Consider the following 17,283-nt stretch of genomic DNA (forward strand, 5'->3'; position numbering starts at 1 on the left):
AGTCTCTAGCACAATATTTAGATTTTTGATGAATTTTTGAAAAAAATTTTCCTTAAAATCCCATGCAGCGAATCCGCTGAAAATCGTGGCATTTCTTGCGTCAGCTTGCCGTAATTTTTTCGCTGTTTCATATTATTCGTTACATAAAGTGTTATACATCAAAATGTGTGCAATTTCATGTAGAATACAACAAAAATAAATCATTCCTTTAGCTCTTCACAGTTTTTAAATATTTACATCGAAATAACGATAAATAGAAAAAATCAACCTTTGGTCAACTTTGACTTCGACCAAATTATCGAAAAAACGCATCCGTAAGCCATAATTATTACATTCAAGTAACAATCAATCATTTACCTTCATTCTGCAACAAACGGAAAGTCTCTAGCACAATATTTAGATTTTTGGTGAGTTTTTGAAAAAAAAATTTCCTTCGCTCCACGCGCGCTGAATCCGCTGAAAATCCTGGCATTTCTTGCGTCTGCTTGCCATAATTTTTTCGCCATTTCATATTATTCGTTACATAAAGTGTTATACATCAAAGTGTGCGCAATTTCATGTAGAATACAACAAAAAATAAATCATTCCTTTAGCTCTTCACAGTTTTTTAATATTTTCACGAAATAACAATAACTGACAAAATTTTAACGTTCGGTCAACTTCGACTCAACCGAAATGATCGAAAAACGCATTAAATAAGCCATAATTATTACATTCGAGTAACAATCAATCACTTACCTTCATTTTGCAACAAACGGAAAGTCTCTAGCACAATATTTAGATTTTTGGTGAATTTTTGAAAAAATAATTTCCTCCGCTCAGCTCCATTAGGACTCCGCTGAAAATCGTGTCATTTCTTGCGTCAGTTTGCCGTAATTTTTCGCCCTTTCATATTATTCGTTACATAAAGTGTTATACATCAAAATGTGTGCAACAAAAATAAATCATTCCTTTAGCTCTTCAATTTCATGTAACGAATACAACAAAAATAAATCATTCTCAATTTGCAGCTCTTCAATGCAGATTTTAAATATTTTCTTATGATTTTGAATAACGATGTTCCGACTTAAATTTTCGGGTTACGAAAAAAAACCCTTCAAACCTTCTGTAAATAGAAAAAAATCAACCTTCGGTCAACTTTAACTCGATCGAAATGGTTCAAAAAATGCAATTGTAAGCTAAAAACTTACAGTCTAGTAATATTCAATCAATTTCCTTCATTTTGGCACAATTGGAAAGTCTCTAGCACAATATTTTGATTTTTGGTGAATTTTTGAAAAAACTTTTTTTTTACGTCCGCCCGTTGCAATTCATGCATCATTTTGTGATAATATTTTCTCTGTGTTGCTTTAATCGTTTTACAATCTGTTATATACCAAAATCATCGCAATTTAGTGTACAATACAACAAAAAAATTAACTCGTTAGCTTTAACTTTAACTGTTTTCCTTACAGCGATTTGTATACAATTATATACGTTTTTTTTTGTCATATATTCCAATATTTATATATGATAATGATATTTTTTCATTTCTGATGATTGCATACTAAACTTCAGGCAATGAGAAAAAAGGAGCCAAAAATGAACTCTTAATCTTGAAAACTAAGCACGCTGTGATTTTTTGAAAAAACTTTTTCCGCTTGGCGCTACCTCTCGGAGGCCGCTGGCATACGGGAGACGTTTTTGAAAATAGGGCTTCGGCGTTAAAGGGTTAAAGGATTGCCCTCATATTCTGGAAGACTTCTCTTCAGATTTTTGGGGGTCATCTCATGCCTAGATAAAGGAATTAGAGATGGTTCATTTGAATTATCCCTGCTATTTGTGATGGAAATTCTCAAGAAAAGGGAGCTTTGTGTTCCTACACCTCAAAGGGAGTTACACCTTCTCAGAAGTCCATGCTCCTCTTCTTTCCTCTTGACAAGAAGCTCCTATTCCCTCAGATCAGATTGCTTCTAATCTGCAGAAAAAGTCCACTCAGGACCTTCTCGCACAATCAGTGAGGCAACCTAGAGAGTCTCCAGCCTTCAACTCTAGGACAGTTTCTCCAATTCAATCTCACCCCTTTCAGGGTAGAGGCTGACAAAGAGGCTTCCCCAGACCTCGCAGAAACGCCCATTTCACCCCTCAGGCAAGCAAGAAGTCCTCTAATAAACCTGCATGTAAGTGAGGATGTAGTCCTCCCCACACCTGTGGGGGCAAGACTCTTCCACTTTTAGGAGCATTGGGACGCGAGAGGAGCGGTGAGTTGGATTGTACAAGTCCTGAGATCGATCCCGTTTCTGAAGAAACCTCCTTTAACCAACAAGCCTGTCTCATTGACGGCCTACTCGGCAGGCTCTTCAAAGAAGTGTCAGCACTCTTCAAAAAAGCTGCAGTCGAACTGGTCGAGGACACCTCCTCTCCGGGGTTCTATAGTCGGCTGTTTGTACTGTAGTACCCAAAGCCTTGGGGGGCTGGAGGCCGGTTCTGGATGTAAGTGCCCTGAACTTGTATGTGCGGAAAACAAAATTCAAAATGTGATGTCCCAGTCCGTCCTTGCATCCATTCGTCTGGAAGATTGGATGATCTCGATAGACATGAAGGCTTCCATGTCCCGATTCATCAGGACTCGAGGAGGTTTTTAAGGTTCGTGTTCCAGCACAAAGCATACCAGTTCAGAGCCCTTTGCTTCGGCCTGTCGACAGCCCCACAGGTATTCATGCGTGTACTAGCCCCAATAGCGAAATGGTTACACTTGATGGCGGGTCAACATTTCACTGTATCTCGATGATTGGCTCATTCACTCCTAGTCGATGGAAAAATGTGTCGGGGACCTTCTCAAGACCCTTCTTCTTGCCCAGGATTTGGGTCTCTTGATAAACTTCCCAACGTTTCAACTGACCCCTTCTCAGGAGATAGCTTATTTGGGGATGGGGATAAACTCTCGGGTTTTCGGGCTTTTCCCTCCCCCCAAAGGGTAGACTTGTGCCTTCAGAAGGTAGACAAATTTCTCACCCTTCAGTCCTGTTCTGGGAACAGCTGGATGAGCCTGTTGGGAACTCTCTCATCCATGGAACAGTTTGTGTCCCTGGGAAGGCTGCACATGAGAAAATCAACTGGAACAGAAAGAAATACGCAGGATTCTTTCGTTTTTCGGATAGCAAAGGAAATAAAAGGGGATCTTGTTTGGTGGAATTCAAGAGACAGGCTCACTCAAGGAAAATCGCTCCCTCTGAACCCTGACCTAATGTTTATTCAGATGCATCAGACCTAGGTTAGGGAGCCATCCTGGGAGACAAGGAAGTTTCAGGCCTTTTGACTTCAGAACAGAGGAAATGGCACATCATTGTGAAAGAATTGATGGGAATTCACTGGAGATTGCAAATGTTTGCATTGGAGATGGACAGTGTCCATCCACTCGGACAATACCACGGCACTGTCCTATATCAGAAAACAAGGGTGAACTCATTCGTTTACCCTTTGCCAAGCAGCAAGAGCCCTGCTCATTTGAGCTGATCAGGATCAAACCCAGATCTTAACCAGGTTTATTCAGGGGAAATTCAACGTGTTAGCGGATGAACTCAGCCGTCGAAAGCACGTTCTCTCCATGGAATGGACTCTCGACCCTCTTGTATGCCTAGAGTTGTGGAAACTGTGGGGAAGGTCAGTTCTAGATCTGTTTTTGACTGCAAAGAACCATCGTCTCCCTCTGTATTGTTCGCCAGCGCCAGATCTGCCAGCATGGGTGACGGACGCAATGCTTTTAGATTGGTTGAACATGGACCTTTATGTCTTTCCCCCATGCAAGATGGTGAGAGAAGTAATAAACAAGTTCTGAAATCATCGAAATGTAAAGATGGCCCTAGTAGCCCCATTCTGGCCAGCACATGAATGGTTCTCGGACTTGCTGGATTTTCTGAGGCTGTTGCTTCTAAAATCCAAACTACTCAAACAACCACATTTCAGATGGTTCCATCAAGGACTGTCCACTCTGACTCTGACTGCTTTCAGACTATCTACAGATTGGTTCGAGCAAAGGATTTTCAAAGGCAGTTGCAGATGCTATTGCTTGTTGTAGACAACATTCTTCGAACAGTTTATCAAGGCAAGTGGACAGTCTTCTGTGACTGGTGTAGGAGACACAACATCTCATCTTCTAAGACATCTGTAGCAGAGATAAGAGATTTCCTGCTCTGTTTAAAGTCTTCCAGGAATCTGTCTACCTCAACTATTAAAGGCTACAGGGCAATGTTGAGCTCTGTAGTTAGACATAGGGGTTTAGATCTCTCCGCTAATAAAGATCTTTCTGATCTCAAGTCGTTCGACACAACCAAACAGAAAGATGATGAGCTAGTAGCCTGGAATTTATACATGGTTCTGAAGTGGCTGTTACAACCACGTTTTGAACCCCTGCAATCTATCTGTTTGAGGGACCTAACTAGGAAACTCTGTTCCTAGTAGCGTTAGCGACTGCCAAGCGGGTGAGTGAGTTACATGCTTTTGATAAAAGATTGGATTCTCTCAGGGTAATGCACTTTACTCATTTACCCTATGATTCTTAGCTAAGAATGAGACCCCTTCCAATCCCTGGCCTCACTCATTCATTATTAAAAGTTTAATAGATATTTAGGTCTGGAGGGCGTAGAGAGAACCCTTTGCCCTGTAAGGGCATTGAAATACTATTTACTTAGAACAGAAAAGATTCGTGGGCCTTTGAGCAACCTTTGGTGCTCAGTAAAGAATTGTCCTCGCCCTCTTTCAAAAAATGCCTTGGCATTTTTTATGAGGGTTCTTATTCTAGACGCGCACACTCAAATTGAAGAGGATGTGTTGCCCGTAGTGAAAGTTAAAGCGCATGAAGTCAGGCAGTTGCCACATCCCTGGCTTTTAGGCATAATTTGTCTATTACCTCTATTATACAAACAATGTTTTGGATATGCAAATCGGTGTTTGCAGCTCATTATTTGTGTGAAATTGAAATTGTCTGTGAAAATTGCAGTACCTGGGGTCCTATTTCGGTAGCTGGTATGGTGTTGGGAGAGGGAGTGTAGGAAGTCGTCCTTCATCCTTCCTATTTTCTCACCTGGATTCATGGTGTTGAGTTGTAGGGGAGCCTGGATGAACTTGGAGTGCTCACCAATTTTTTGTTTATTAGTGCTTGGGTAATGGTATTTTTTTTAACATTTAGCTGTAGGCGATTGTGTTTTTTATTCTTTGGTTTTGTTTTTTGGTACTGTGCCTAGTGCAGGGGCAACTTTGTTAATTCTTTGTGTGCAATCGGACACTCCTTTGCAACAAAGGAATCCCACTAATGTAGTAGGCGACTCCTGGCTACACCACCACACCGCTATATGTTGAGATGAGCGCCATCCAGAGGCAGTACCTTCCTGCAGCAGCTCTCTCGACAGGTAAGGAACCAGCAAGCATTTTTACTAATACTAGCAAGTGTATTTCTTTTACATTACAATTTTAATGTATTAGGATAGATAATCCATGCACCCCACCTCCTACAATGTGGGATTCAGCTATGTAATTACTGTACTTGGTAAGTAGCTTATATAAAAATGACATTTTTGTAATAAAATAAAGTTTTATATATACTTACCAAGTAATTATATAATCAAAGCCCTCCCTCCCCCCCTCGCATGATTAGGAAGGCATAAACATATAGAGACAGTTTGCTAATTGGTTCCTCTCTTACCCCGAAAGTGGGTGGGGTCGCTTGCCTAGCCAAAATAACAGTAGAGCTACTGCGAATTTCAAAATTCTAGCTGCTGGTTAATAGAAACTAATAGCTATGTAATTACTTGGTAAGCATATATAAAACTTTATTTTATTATAAAATTGTAATTTTAAGTGTGCATCAGGCAAGAGGAATGAAAGTGAATGGCCCATATCCCTCCCGATTGATAAACCAGTGATGGGAGCTAGTGAGTACAAACCAAAAAGACTTAATCTCATCATGCAGATAAAAATCTCAACAGAGTGTTCTGGTAATGCCAAGTACCAGTTCTAAGGATGGCAGAGATCTTGAAGGCCAACAAAGACCTCATGAGCCTGACCCTGGACATTAGTCTATGACTGATGGGATAGAAAACAGTCAGATTTATTGTGGTTCACAATTTCTCAAAGGCAACTAACAGGAGTAGAGTCGCCTTTTCCTTTAGCTTCTCTCTTAGCTGATTTATTTCTCTGTGGAGCCTCCTTGGGTTTATAGTGTGTTGCCTGTGTCCATAAGGGTTTTCTGCTAAAGATTTAGAGAAAGATGTGACTGCCAATTTCATGGGAATTTTATACATTTTGAAGAGTGTATATGCCAAAAATATGTGGCTAAGTGGATTTGGTCACATTACTATGTTTAGTGGGGTAACTGTGAATACATACATTTTATGGTATTCTTAAGATTTCGTGTAGACTTGGAGAGTAGATTGCATTTGTTATCTTTTAAACTGATCTATGTAATTCTTGTTGTGTTACATTTTTTTAATTAGGTTCAACTTATTGTTACAGGTAATGAAGGCCAGATTAGTGATGATGCAGACTTGGTTGTACATTTCTGTAATGCTTATGTTCCTTTCACGTCCCTTCTTAAGTGTCTGCCAGAGAACTCACTCTGGGAGCTCACCTGATAATTCAAAGATAACAGAGTCAGATTTTGCAAGTGGATATTCAGATGGTAAGTACATTTGTAGCATCAATTTCTGTATGTTGTGGTTAATTACCCAATACCTCAGTTGTAGGTTCTGTGGTTACTTTGTTACATTTTTGTAAAACATCAGTAATATTGTCAAATTGCTGAATAAGTGAATTGGTGTACTAAAATATTTTTCTTGACTGATAGCATTAGTCAATAAATGCCCCATATATGTCTGTCACTTCTATATTACCAGTAGTGGTAAGAAATTATTCATGAATTACGACAGAAAGAGAGAATAACTTGGGAAAGAGAGACACAGAGAGAGAGAGAGTGGGGTTGGTGAATGAGTTATGTTTACATCAGTAAACAGTTACAAATGTTGAGATGGTTTTTTTATACAGTGCATAAATAACGATGATAACAGATCAATATTAAGGGATTTTGCTTAAACATTTTACTGATATTTTGCTGTGTTTACATTAGTGTTATTTGAAAATTAGTAAATAATTTTTTTATCATGAAAAATATATGTACTACCCAGCCTAACGTTGCCTTAACTTCGGATTTTCACCTTAAGTCAGAGATGAATTTTTTATGAATATTTTTGAAAAGTGTCGTAAGGTTGGATCAATATATGTTGAGACTGTCGTAACCTGGGGACTGCCTGTACTGGAAGAGAGTTTTTTTATTTAGGATTGCTTTTAAGTTTATTATATAAGATATTTTTATAATAACCTAATAAGTACATTTTTATTCAGGTACTGTAAAGTTAGGGTTGTTAGTCAGATTGGGTCTATAAATGTTTCATGACTTGATCAGTTTTGTTTGAGTATATGGAAATATGGATGTGAAATGTTTAGTATACATGAATTTTAACTTACTTTCAGTATTTGGAGCCATTGATATTGTGACACCTGTTAACTTATTAACCCTTAAACGCCGAGCCTCTATTTACAAAAACGTCTCCCGTATGCCGGCGGCGTTTGGTGAGTTAGCGCCGAAGCAGAAAAAAAGTTTTTTTCAAAAAGTCACAGCACGCTTAGTTTTTAAGATTAAGAGTTCATTTTTGGCTCCTTTTTTTTTTGTCATTGCCTGAAGTTTAGTATGCAACCATCAGAAATGAAAAAAATATCATTATCATATATAAATATTGGAATATATGACAGCAAAAAAAACTCTTATATAATTGTATACAAATCGCGTTGTAAGCAAAACGGTTAAAGCTAATGAGTTAATTTTTTTTCTTTGTATTGTACACTAAATTGCGATGATTTTGGTATATAAAAAATTGTAAAACGATCAAAGCAACACAGAGAAAATATTATCACAAAATGATGCATGAATTAAATGAACGCGGACGTAAAAAAATTTTTTTTTTTTTCCCAAAAATTCACCATAAATCGAAATATTGTGCTAGAGACTTCCCGTTTGTTGAAAAATGAAGTTAATTGATTGAATATTACTAGACTGTAAGTGTTTTAGCTTACAATTGCAGTTTTCGACCATTTCGGTCGAGTTAAAGTTGACCGAAAGTCGAATTTTTTCTATTTATCGTGATTTATATGAAAATATTTCAAAATTGATAAAAGCTACAACCATGAGTTATTTTCTGTTGTATTGTACATGAAATTGCGCACATTTTCATATATAAAACTGTATGTAACGACTAATATAAAATGGTGCAAATATTACGACAACGAGACGAAAAGAATTTCTGAGATGTTCGGCCGAGTTACAGCGCAGACGTAAGGAAAATGTTTTTCAAAAAATTCACCATAAATCGAAATATTGTGCTAGAGACTTCCAATTTATTGCAAAATGAAGGTAAACAATTGAATATTACTAGAATGTAAGAGTTTTAGCTTACAATTGCGTTTTTTTACCATTTCAGTCGAGTTAAAGTTGACCGAAGGTTGAAATTTTGGCAGTTATCGTGATTTATGTGAAAATATTTCAAAACTGATAAAAGCTACAACCATGAGCTATCTTCTGTTGTATTCTACATGAAATTGCGCACATTTTCATATATAAAAGTTTATGTAACGACTAATGTAAAACGAAAAACGATGCAAACATTACGACAACATGACGAAAGAATTTCCAAGATGTTCGGCCGAGTTACATACGCGAGCGTAAGGAAAAAATTTTTTTTTCAGAAATTCACCATAAATCAAAATATTGTGCTAGAGACTTCCAGTTTGTTGCAAAATGAAGGTACATGATTGAATATTACTAGAATGTAAGAGTTTTAGCTTATAATTGCGTTTTTTGACCATTTCGGTCGCGTTAAAGTTGACCGAAGCTTGAAATTTTGGCAGTTATCGTGATTTATATGAAAATATTTCAAAACTGATAAAAGCTACAACCATGAGTTATTTTCTGTTGTATTCTACATGAAATTGCACACATTTCCTTATATAAAACTTTATGTAACAACTAATATAAAACAGTGCAAACATTATGACAACGTGATTTAAAGAATTTCTGGCTCGGACGTAAGGAAAAAGTTTTTCAAAAATTCACCATAAATCGAAATATTGTGCTAGAGACTTCCAATTGGTTGCAAAATGAAGGTAAATGATTGAATATTACTAGAATGTAAGAGTTTTAGCTTACAATTGCGTTTTTTACCATTTCGGTCGAGTCAAAGTTGACCGAAGGTTGAAATTTTGGCAGTTATCGTGATTTATATGAAAATATTTCAAAACTGATAAAAGCTACAACCATGAGTTATTTTCTGTTGTATTGTACATGAAATTGTGCACATTTTCATATATAAAACTTTATGTAACAGCTAATATAGAACAGTGCAAAAATTATGACAAAATGACGAAAGAATTTCTGAAATTTTCGGCGAGTTACCGCAGTGGCGTAAGAAAAAGTTTTTTCAAAAATTCACCATAAATCGAAATATTGTTCTAGAGACTTCCAATTTGTTGCAAAATGAAGGTACATGATTGAATATTACTAGAATGTAAGAGTTTTAGCTTACAATTGCATTTTTCGACCATTTCGGTTGAGTCAAAGTTGACCGAAGGTTGAAATTTTTTGTAGTCGACGTACGGTACGTCCACTTGGCACCCAACAGACAATTTTAGTCGACGTATGATACGTCCAGTAGGCGTTTAAGGGTTAATCAGTCATAAACCAGATAATAGAACCATCACTATAGATCTAGCTTATAAGGAATGTGTTTGCTCAGTTATTAATGTGGTGTTGGAAATATTAAACAGCTTTTAACAGTTTCATCTGCTGAGATTTTCTCATGGACATGTCTTTCCTCATGATCATTGCTTGACTAGTTTGTGTCTACATTGCAGTAAATTGTAGATTCTTTTTGGTCGTGGTGACACATATCCTTACTCACCAAATGAAACCTGGCAGGTAAGCATTATCAGATTTCAGGGATTTCATTCCTTACTGTGAAAAGTTTTAGGCTCCCACAGTCAGGATTTTGCATCTCCATTTGGTCACTTTCAGAGAGTTGGTACAGACTTCCTCCCTTTGTAAGTAGTAACTGAGCTTAAGTTTGTCTGTTGATAAGTACATAAAATCAAGATTTTAAGTTATTGTAGAAAATAAGGCTTTTGTACTCTTAGAAGGACCTTCCTCCCTACCCAATCACATTTAAGATTATCATATTAAGCATCCCTCATCAACACAGAATGACAGGTTTATGTATGTAGTGCTGGGTCCCCTTATTTAAGCAGTGGGAATATGTATTAATTGTGGAGAATTACTAGAACTTTTCATTCAGGATGTACTTGCTTAACTAGCTAGTCAGGTCATAATTCATTACTGTATTATAATAGTTGGTTTAAATTTAAGAAGTAAAAATGTATTAAATAAATGCATTTTGGGTATTTCATGATTTAAAACACACTTTTCCATCCTTTCCACTCAGGCAATGTTTAGGATCATTCCAGTCAGGCTACTTCTTTTTTTGCAACTTCTGAATGCTCAGATATAGATGGTAGCCTTGGCCTTCAGTAGTGTTGGCAGTACTTCAGCCAGGTTTCTAGGTTAACAATTGCCCTTCTGCCTTGTTTTAAGGATATTTTTCATTGATGGTAGGGTTAGTAGTATGGTAAGGCAATGATTAGCTATAGTGTAGTGCTTTTCTAGGTTCTGGCTGACAAAATGCCATGACACCTTACCATGGCTAAAAGTCCCATTTTGCTCATAGTTACTTTGAAAACCATGGAATACACTTGATTTTGTTTCAGAAAATTTAATACAAAAATTAGAATTTAAAGGTACTGGGGTTATATTTTACATGAGGGTAGAAAAAAATTGTCATTATGTATTTCCTTTCTTTCAGATGAGGGCTTAGATGATCACAGCCTTGCTCATCCCTTGAGTGACATATCTACTTCAAGCAGTGAAGTAAATCACTATCATGGGCACCCTTTTGGAAATTCTACCCCAATTGGCCACCATTTCAAACTACGCCATGAAGCCATCAGAACTTCTCCCATAATTAGAAATAGGTGTGGTATTTGATGGCATTCATTGACATGAAATAATTGCTCCAGTTATTATGTTGTTTCTCATATGATACTGTATTCAAATTTGTTATGCTGACATATCAGTTTCTATTATCACAGCTCTAACTGTTAGGAGCAGTATTAATGAATGGTATTTTACGTATTGCAGCTTTAATTCAAGTCCAAGAGTTGCTGATACACCGTCTTTTCTTAGGCGACGAGGATTGCATCAAACTGAAAAGCACCCTGATTTAAAAAATGAGAGTGGGAGCATTGCTTCTTCATTCAGTGATTCTCCCAGTCCTAAAAGGGAGGTAGTAGTTGATGAGGATCCTTTCCCACCCATGAATCTAACTTCAAGAAACTTGATAGATTTGTTCAATGCAGCAGAATCGGATGAAGACTGAATAGCAATCTTTCATATGCTGGTTTGTGAAATAGCTTATAAAGTGGTTAAGCAAGTCTAGACTAGTTTTGGAGCAGATTGTGTTTAAAGCCTTGTACATGTAATAGTTTTGATTATGCAGTCTGTAGTTGCCATGAACTTTTGGATTGTTAATATTTCTTACATGAAAAAGTCATGGATATGAAAGTTATGGAAAATGTTTTTACATTTGTTGTATAGAAAATTTTCTTCATACATTTCAAGTACAGTATTTTATACTAAATTTGGTAATAATGGAAGTAATTATTTGTTTATAAATCAGTTGCAGTGCATTTAGTGGCTGAAATTCATAATGATTAGATTGGTAATGATATATGATACATTGTACTTTTCTAATTTTACTTAGATTCGTAATGATATACAATACAGAGTACTTTTCTACCTAAGTTTACCAAAAAATGCTATGTTCCTCAGTACCTATCTTGATAATTGATTATTTTGTGTTTTATAATTAGTGTTTAACTGTATATAGCAGCACAATATGCAAGTTACTCGTCATTCATTCTTGAGATTTTTACATTCATCATTATAATGAAATGAGCTCTCCGGCTTTGTATGTTTTATAACTGAAATGAAACAGCAAAGCAAATTTCTCTCTCTCTCTCCAGTCTGTTAATAATAGTAATAATTATGTGATCAGAATATTTTTGACAGTTGAACTAGATCCCAGACTTCAGCATCCCATCTCAAAGGGTAAGCACTTTAAAAGAGAAATTGCAATTTTTTTTTACTTTTCCACTAACAATATGGGTGAACTACTTTTGGAACTAATGCTTTAGTACTTGGGTAACAGTAAAATTTGTGCAATACATAAAAGCAATAGACAAGGAATTTGTTAAATCATAAGTAACTTTTAAAATATTAGTTTGCTACAAGAAAACTTAAATTGCCGAACAGCCCTCCCCACCTTTAAAAATAAAATATACTTAAGTGATTTTCTATAATCAGTATGTGGCTATATATTTAGCACCTCATCAACTTCATGTAAAATGATGGGTTTGCAAGGGAAATTTAAAATTACCTTGGTTTGAACATGCATTGACTTGCAGAAATATTTAGTCTTTTTCTTTGGTCAGAACTACATACAAGAAGATGACTGTGATTGTACAGGAATATAATTTACTGTGATTTGTATTGGCTATATCTCTGGTGGTACTTTAATTTATTCTTGTCAGTTATATAAATAGTTTTAGGATTCTTTGACCAAGTATTAGGCAACATAGTGTCTGCAGTAAATATTTTTCCAAGGCTAAACACTTAACCTTGGATTTGCAACTTTTAGTGATACAGTAAAAATTTACAGTTTGTTAGAGAATTTTTATATAGTAGTACCTAAATTACTGTACATGGAAGTAACAATAATCGAATTCAATCAGGAACTGAATAAAGGGCACTGTTTTATGTACAGTAGCTGCTAACTTTAGGATTTTTTTTTTTTTTTTTTATAGAAATATAAGGAATACAGTATCTCTTAACACTCCATTTTCATTCCTCTCTTTTCCTAGGAAAGTATAAAACCATGGGTTTGGTTAGATTAATAATGATAATATTGGAAATAGGACCATAATAGTAGTATGTAGTCAATGTACTCAGTCTATTTAAAACCTAATTTTATTTTTTAAATGCTTACTGGAAGTTTATTTTTGTAACCATTTAAATTTATTAGTGGTACATGGAGCAAAAAATCTTCAGGGTTGAGCCAAATGTTAAAACTGGCTCATTTGTTAATTTTATTTTCACACTGATGTATTCTTGTGAAGCCTCTGCGTATCAAGTACCCATTTCCACTATAAAATTTGTATTTAGTCAGTAATTATAAGATGTAAATTGCCTCTGATTTTGAAGATAAGTAAAAACTACTGTATTTTTGTATATACCTCAGTGATGTAAAATAGTACTCTACAGCTTGTAAAGATTTGTAATTTGAATATAGTTTTGAATATCATTGTAATTTATTTATCATTTTATCTGTAGTTGTTCCCAGTGTAACTTAGAGAAAAGCTACTTTTATGTCAAACTTGGAGCTATTGGAATTGGTGTTAGGGCATATGCAGTTGACTTGGAATTAGTTTGATTATGAAGAATGAAATTGTCTCTCGAGGCTCCTCTCAGGTCAACTTGTTAAACATGTAAACTTTATGGATAAGTTGATTTATATTTCCTCATAGAGGAAAATAAGTCTACAATATTTATGCTATTAATTTGGTATAAAATTTAAACACATTTAGGACATTATATATACCAAGTTTCATTGGAATTTCATTTATAGAAAAATTAAAAATTTTAAAAAACCATTTGTATTTTTCCCTATTATATAAACCACAGCATCTTATATAGGAGTACCTTTCAGCATGAGCAGGAACTGGTTTATAACTTGGTAACAAAGTGGGTAGCAGGTGGGGAGGGGGGGGAGTATCCCTCATTTACTGATCGTTACCTTCACTATGGTTACAGGGACTGAGCGGGGTGGTTGAGGCAAGGTAAAAGTATAAAGTGCTCTGGTTTGTGTACCTGGGAAAAATACAAATTGTTATTCAATATTTATTCGTACCTATGGGAATACAAACCACCACTTTTTATTTAGGAGACTTGCTTCTTTGGTAGGTCAGTCCCCTTCAAATGACTGGAGAACCACCAAAGTATTGCCATGATCCCAGTTGTCATGTCTCCTGCAACTTCCTACCAGTCTGGGGAAATGGTTGTTCTGATTAGTAGGGACCTGGACTCTAGTGCCTCTAGGCTAGAAGGGTTACTCAGAAACTATTTGGAGAACATGACGTTTCCTGCAGAAGACCATGTTAGTTGGCAGTTTCGTCCTGGTAAATTCCAGAAATGGGTGCCAGATTAAACTTACCTAGTCCCCCTTCTCCATTGTTAAAAAAGGGAATGAGGGAAATGCCTCCCAGTTATCAAATGGGAGAAAATGCCCAGAGTGCAGTCACCTGTACCCTGCCAGACTCCAGCATGTACTTTAGCCAAGATGCTGCTACTGAAAGAGGAAATAAGGATGGAATGGACTCCAGTCATTCCATTTCCACCTCCAGGCTAAAGTACACTGAACCAGGGGACTGCACAACTTGTTGGACAGCCATCACATGTCCTGAAGAAGGGCATTCAGGACTTACAAGGGAACATCCTTCAGGTAGAGTGAGGAATAGGGAAAAATAATACACCAACTCTCATTACCCAGAAATCCAAGAGGTTCAACAAAACGGTGAGATCCCTCCCACAGGAAGGGAACCAACCTCCTCAGAGGAGGTGGTGGTGATGGTCTGAGACGTCAGATAAAAAGTTCCTAGACTACTCTTTCCAGACTAATCAGCACTAATAAAAGAAGAATACAATCCAACTCCAGGAATGGATAACTGTAGAAAGTACTGAAAGCACAAGCCAGCAACACCAAGTCTCATCTGGATCTCCAACTTGCATTCGGAGGGAATAAGAAATTAGATTCCTAATCTTGTCAAAAGAGATGAGTCATGAGCTACCACTCACTGAGGAAAAATGGAATGAGAGCCACCCTCAACATATACAGTATATGCTAAGGCCAGGAAAGAACAATCTAAATCTTGAAAGAAGTTCTTGTCAGGCTTAGAGCACCAAGAACGAGTCACTTAGGACTGAAAATTTCGAGAGAACGTACTGCACTTACAGTATATTGTGAGCTCCACCAAGAAGGGGTCTAACCCAATCAGATGAAAGGCTGCAAAGACACTGAAAGGGACCTGGCTTGGATAAAGTAAAAGGGGGAAGTCTTGGATTATCTTAATCATAGAAGATGCACCACCCCTGTAAGCATGTTCTCCAAAAACTTCAAAGGTACACTACTAATTTCCTGTTACCCTGCAAGAAAATCAGACCCTCAGGAGTTGCTGGAAATTCTAGTGTAAAGATGCAGGACTTGTACCGATCAATGGCAAAGTGAATGAGAGGTAGACAAGGAAACAGGGCTAATTGCTCTTATGGTGCTCCGACCAGAGGACCAGCAGATCAGGAAACCCCTCAACAAGAGTACAATAAGGAACTGTTGTGACCGCATTCCCATCCTTAGTACCTGTCTGATGGGTTCTTCCTGAATGCTAGGGGCAGACCAGTGCCCCTGACCTTACGAAATCTTGCACGGAACGTATTGTTGTCCAACATGACCGCTGTGGAGTACGCCCGTTTGACCATAACATAAAGTCAAAAGAAGTGGAGGTACTAGACACCACTTCTTGGCTGATTTGGAACCAAAATCAAGTTGTCGTCACTAGTTTGGAGGTGAAGTCCAAAGTGACAATGCAAAAAGCCTTTGGGCACTTGGTATCCTTTTGGGTCCTTAAAAACGGAATGCTCACACATTGTCAGTCTTTGATGAATCGGGCAGAATGACAGGAAGTCGTAAGCACAAGACTTGAATCGTGGATGCGAGACATATCTAGATGCAAACAGCATCTGAAGTTCCTAAGAGGTCACCTATCCAAGTATTGACTAACCCCAACATTTCTAACCATGAATGCGAAAGAGATTCCTAGACGCCAACATCTGGTGTTCCCAGGAAGTCACCCATCCAAGTACTGACCAGCCAAATTGTTTCTCAACTTCTCTGACCGGACAAGAAGATATTTTTAATGGTATGGTCGATGGCTGTTATGCCCATGGTCCTTAAAGACAGAGCCAAACAGTAACAGCTTCAGTGTGTCAAGACTGAAGGACTAACCCAATCATCTTCCTAGATCAAACAATTCTTCAAAACGTTGAGGTGTCAAGACCAATTATCGCTAACACCGACCCTAGTGACTGCACTTGTCTACTTAACCAATGTCAACCCTATGTTAAAAGAAAATGGTAAGGTTTGAATACTGTATGAAAGACGTGTCTACCTAAATAGGTATAGTACAGGGATAACTTGATTGGTTTTTGCCTTGTAAGAGTACAGTAACAGTTGTAGGAGTGTTCATGCATAGCTGTAAGTCATATACGTATTTTTAAGGGTAATGTTGTAAGATGACTGAAATGATTTTAAAGTGTTTCAGGATGAGAGTTCAAGGTATATTTGGTGTTAGAACTATTAAAATTGGCACTTGGAAGTGTTTTTGGAGGGGGGGGTTCCATCTATCCTGGATTTCAACTTATCATGGGTGGTTGTGGTCCCTAACCCCTGCGAATACCTGGGGTTGACTGCACATCTCTAAAATTTAATGGATTAATTTTGAAAATGGAGAATGACAAAATTCTAGCCAATCGGTATCCAAAACTTGACGTTTATTTTTTACTATATTTTGAGCATTCACACAAAAGCGGTTTGACTGTTAATGTTACTCTACAGTACAAACATAGGGAATGGATTATAAAGGCTATTCATCAAATATTGATACATCAAACATTGAGTGAATGTCTGTCCTTTCAATATGATGAATTCCATATCCAGTATTAAGCTTGGTCTATTTTAATCTGTCACTGTCCTGTTCATCATTCCAAATCATCTGCCATTTACTTACTGTAATGGGTTTTAGAGATATATGATCAATAATTAGAATATTTTTGTGTTACTTTATTCTAAAGAACACCAAATTCTTTGAAAGCTTGAACTTCAAGTCAACAGCCCCTGTGGGCTTTTTCCATATGAACAGGTTCATCTTCTGAATAGGTAGTCCTTGAGTTACGATGTTTTGAGCTGCAATATTTCGAAGTTACGATGCAATACCGGTTACGACATTTTGAAGTCATGATGGAGATACCGATGTGACAATATT

General features: G+C 36.9%; 1 protein-coding gene across 2 annotated transcripts in view; it reads left to right on the top strand.

The window, feature by feature from the left end:
• Nucleotides 1–13,493, top strand: part of Myt1 (protein kinase, membrane associated tyrosine/threonine 1) — a 52,092-nt gene extending 38,599 nt beyond the window's left edge. For both annotated transcript variants that reach the window (XM_067127210.1, XM_067127211.1), the window contains exons 8-10: nucleotides 6,490–6,655; nucleotides 10,938–11,106; nucleotides 11,273–13,493. In XM_067127210.1, the coding sequence (XP_066983311.1) occupies nucleotides 6,490–6,655; nucleotides 10,938–11,106; nucleotides 11,273–11,510 (573 nt within the window). In that variant the 3' untranslated portion in view covers nucleotides 11,511–13,493. The remainder of the gene's footprint in view (nucleotides 1–6,489; nucleotides 6,656–10,937; nucleotides 11,107–11,272) is intronic.
• Nucleotides 13,494–17,283: the final 3,790 nt, after the last annotated feature.

Source organism: Macrobrachium rosenbergii, chromosome 25 (assembly GCF_040412425.1).
Source record: "Macrobrachium rosenbergii isolate ZJJX-2024 chromosome 25, ASM4041242v1, whole genome shotgun sequence".
In the NCBI taxonomy this organism is placed as follows: Eukaryota; Metazoa; Arthropoda; class Malacostraca; order Decapoda; family Palaemonidae; genus Macrobrachium; species Macrobrachium rosenbergii.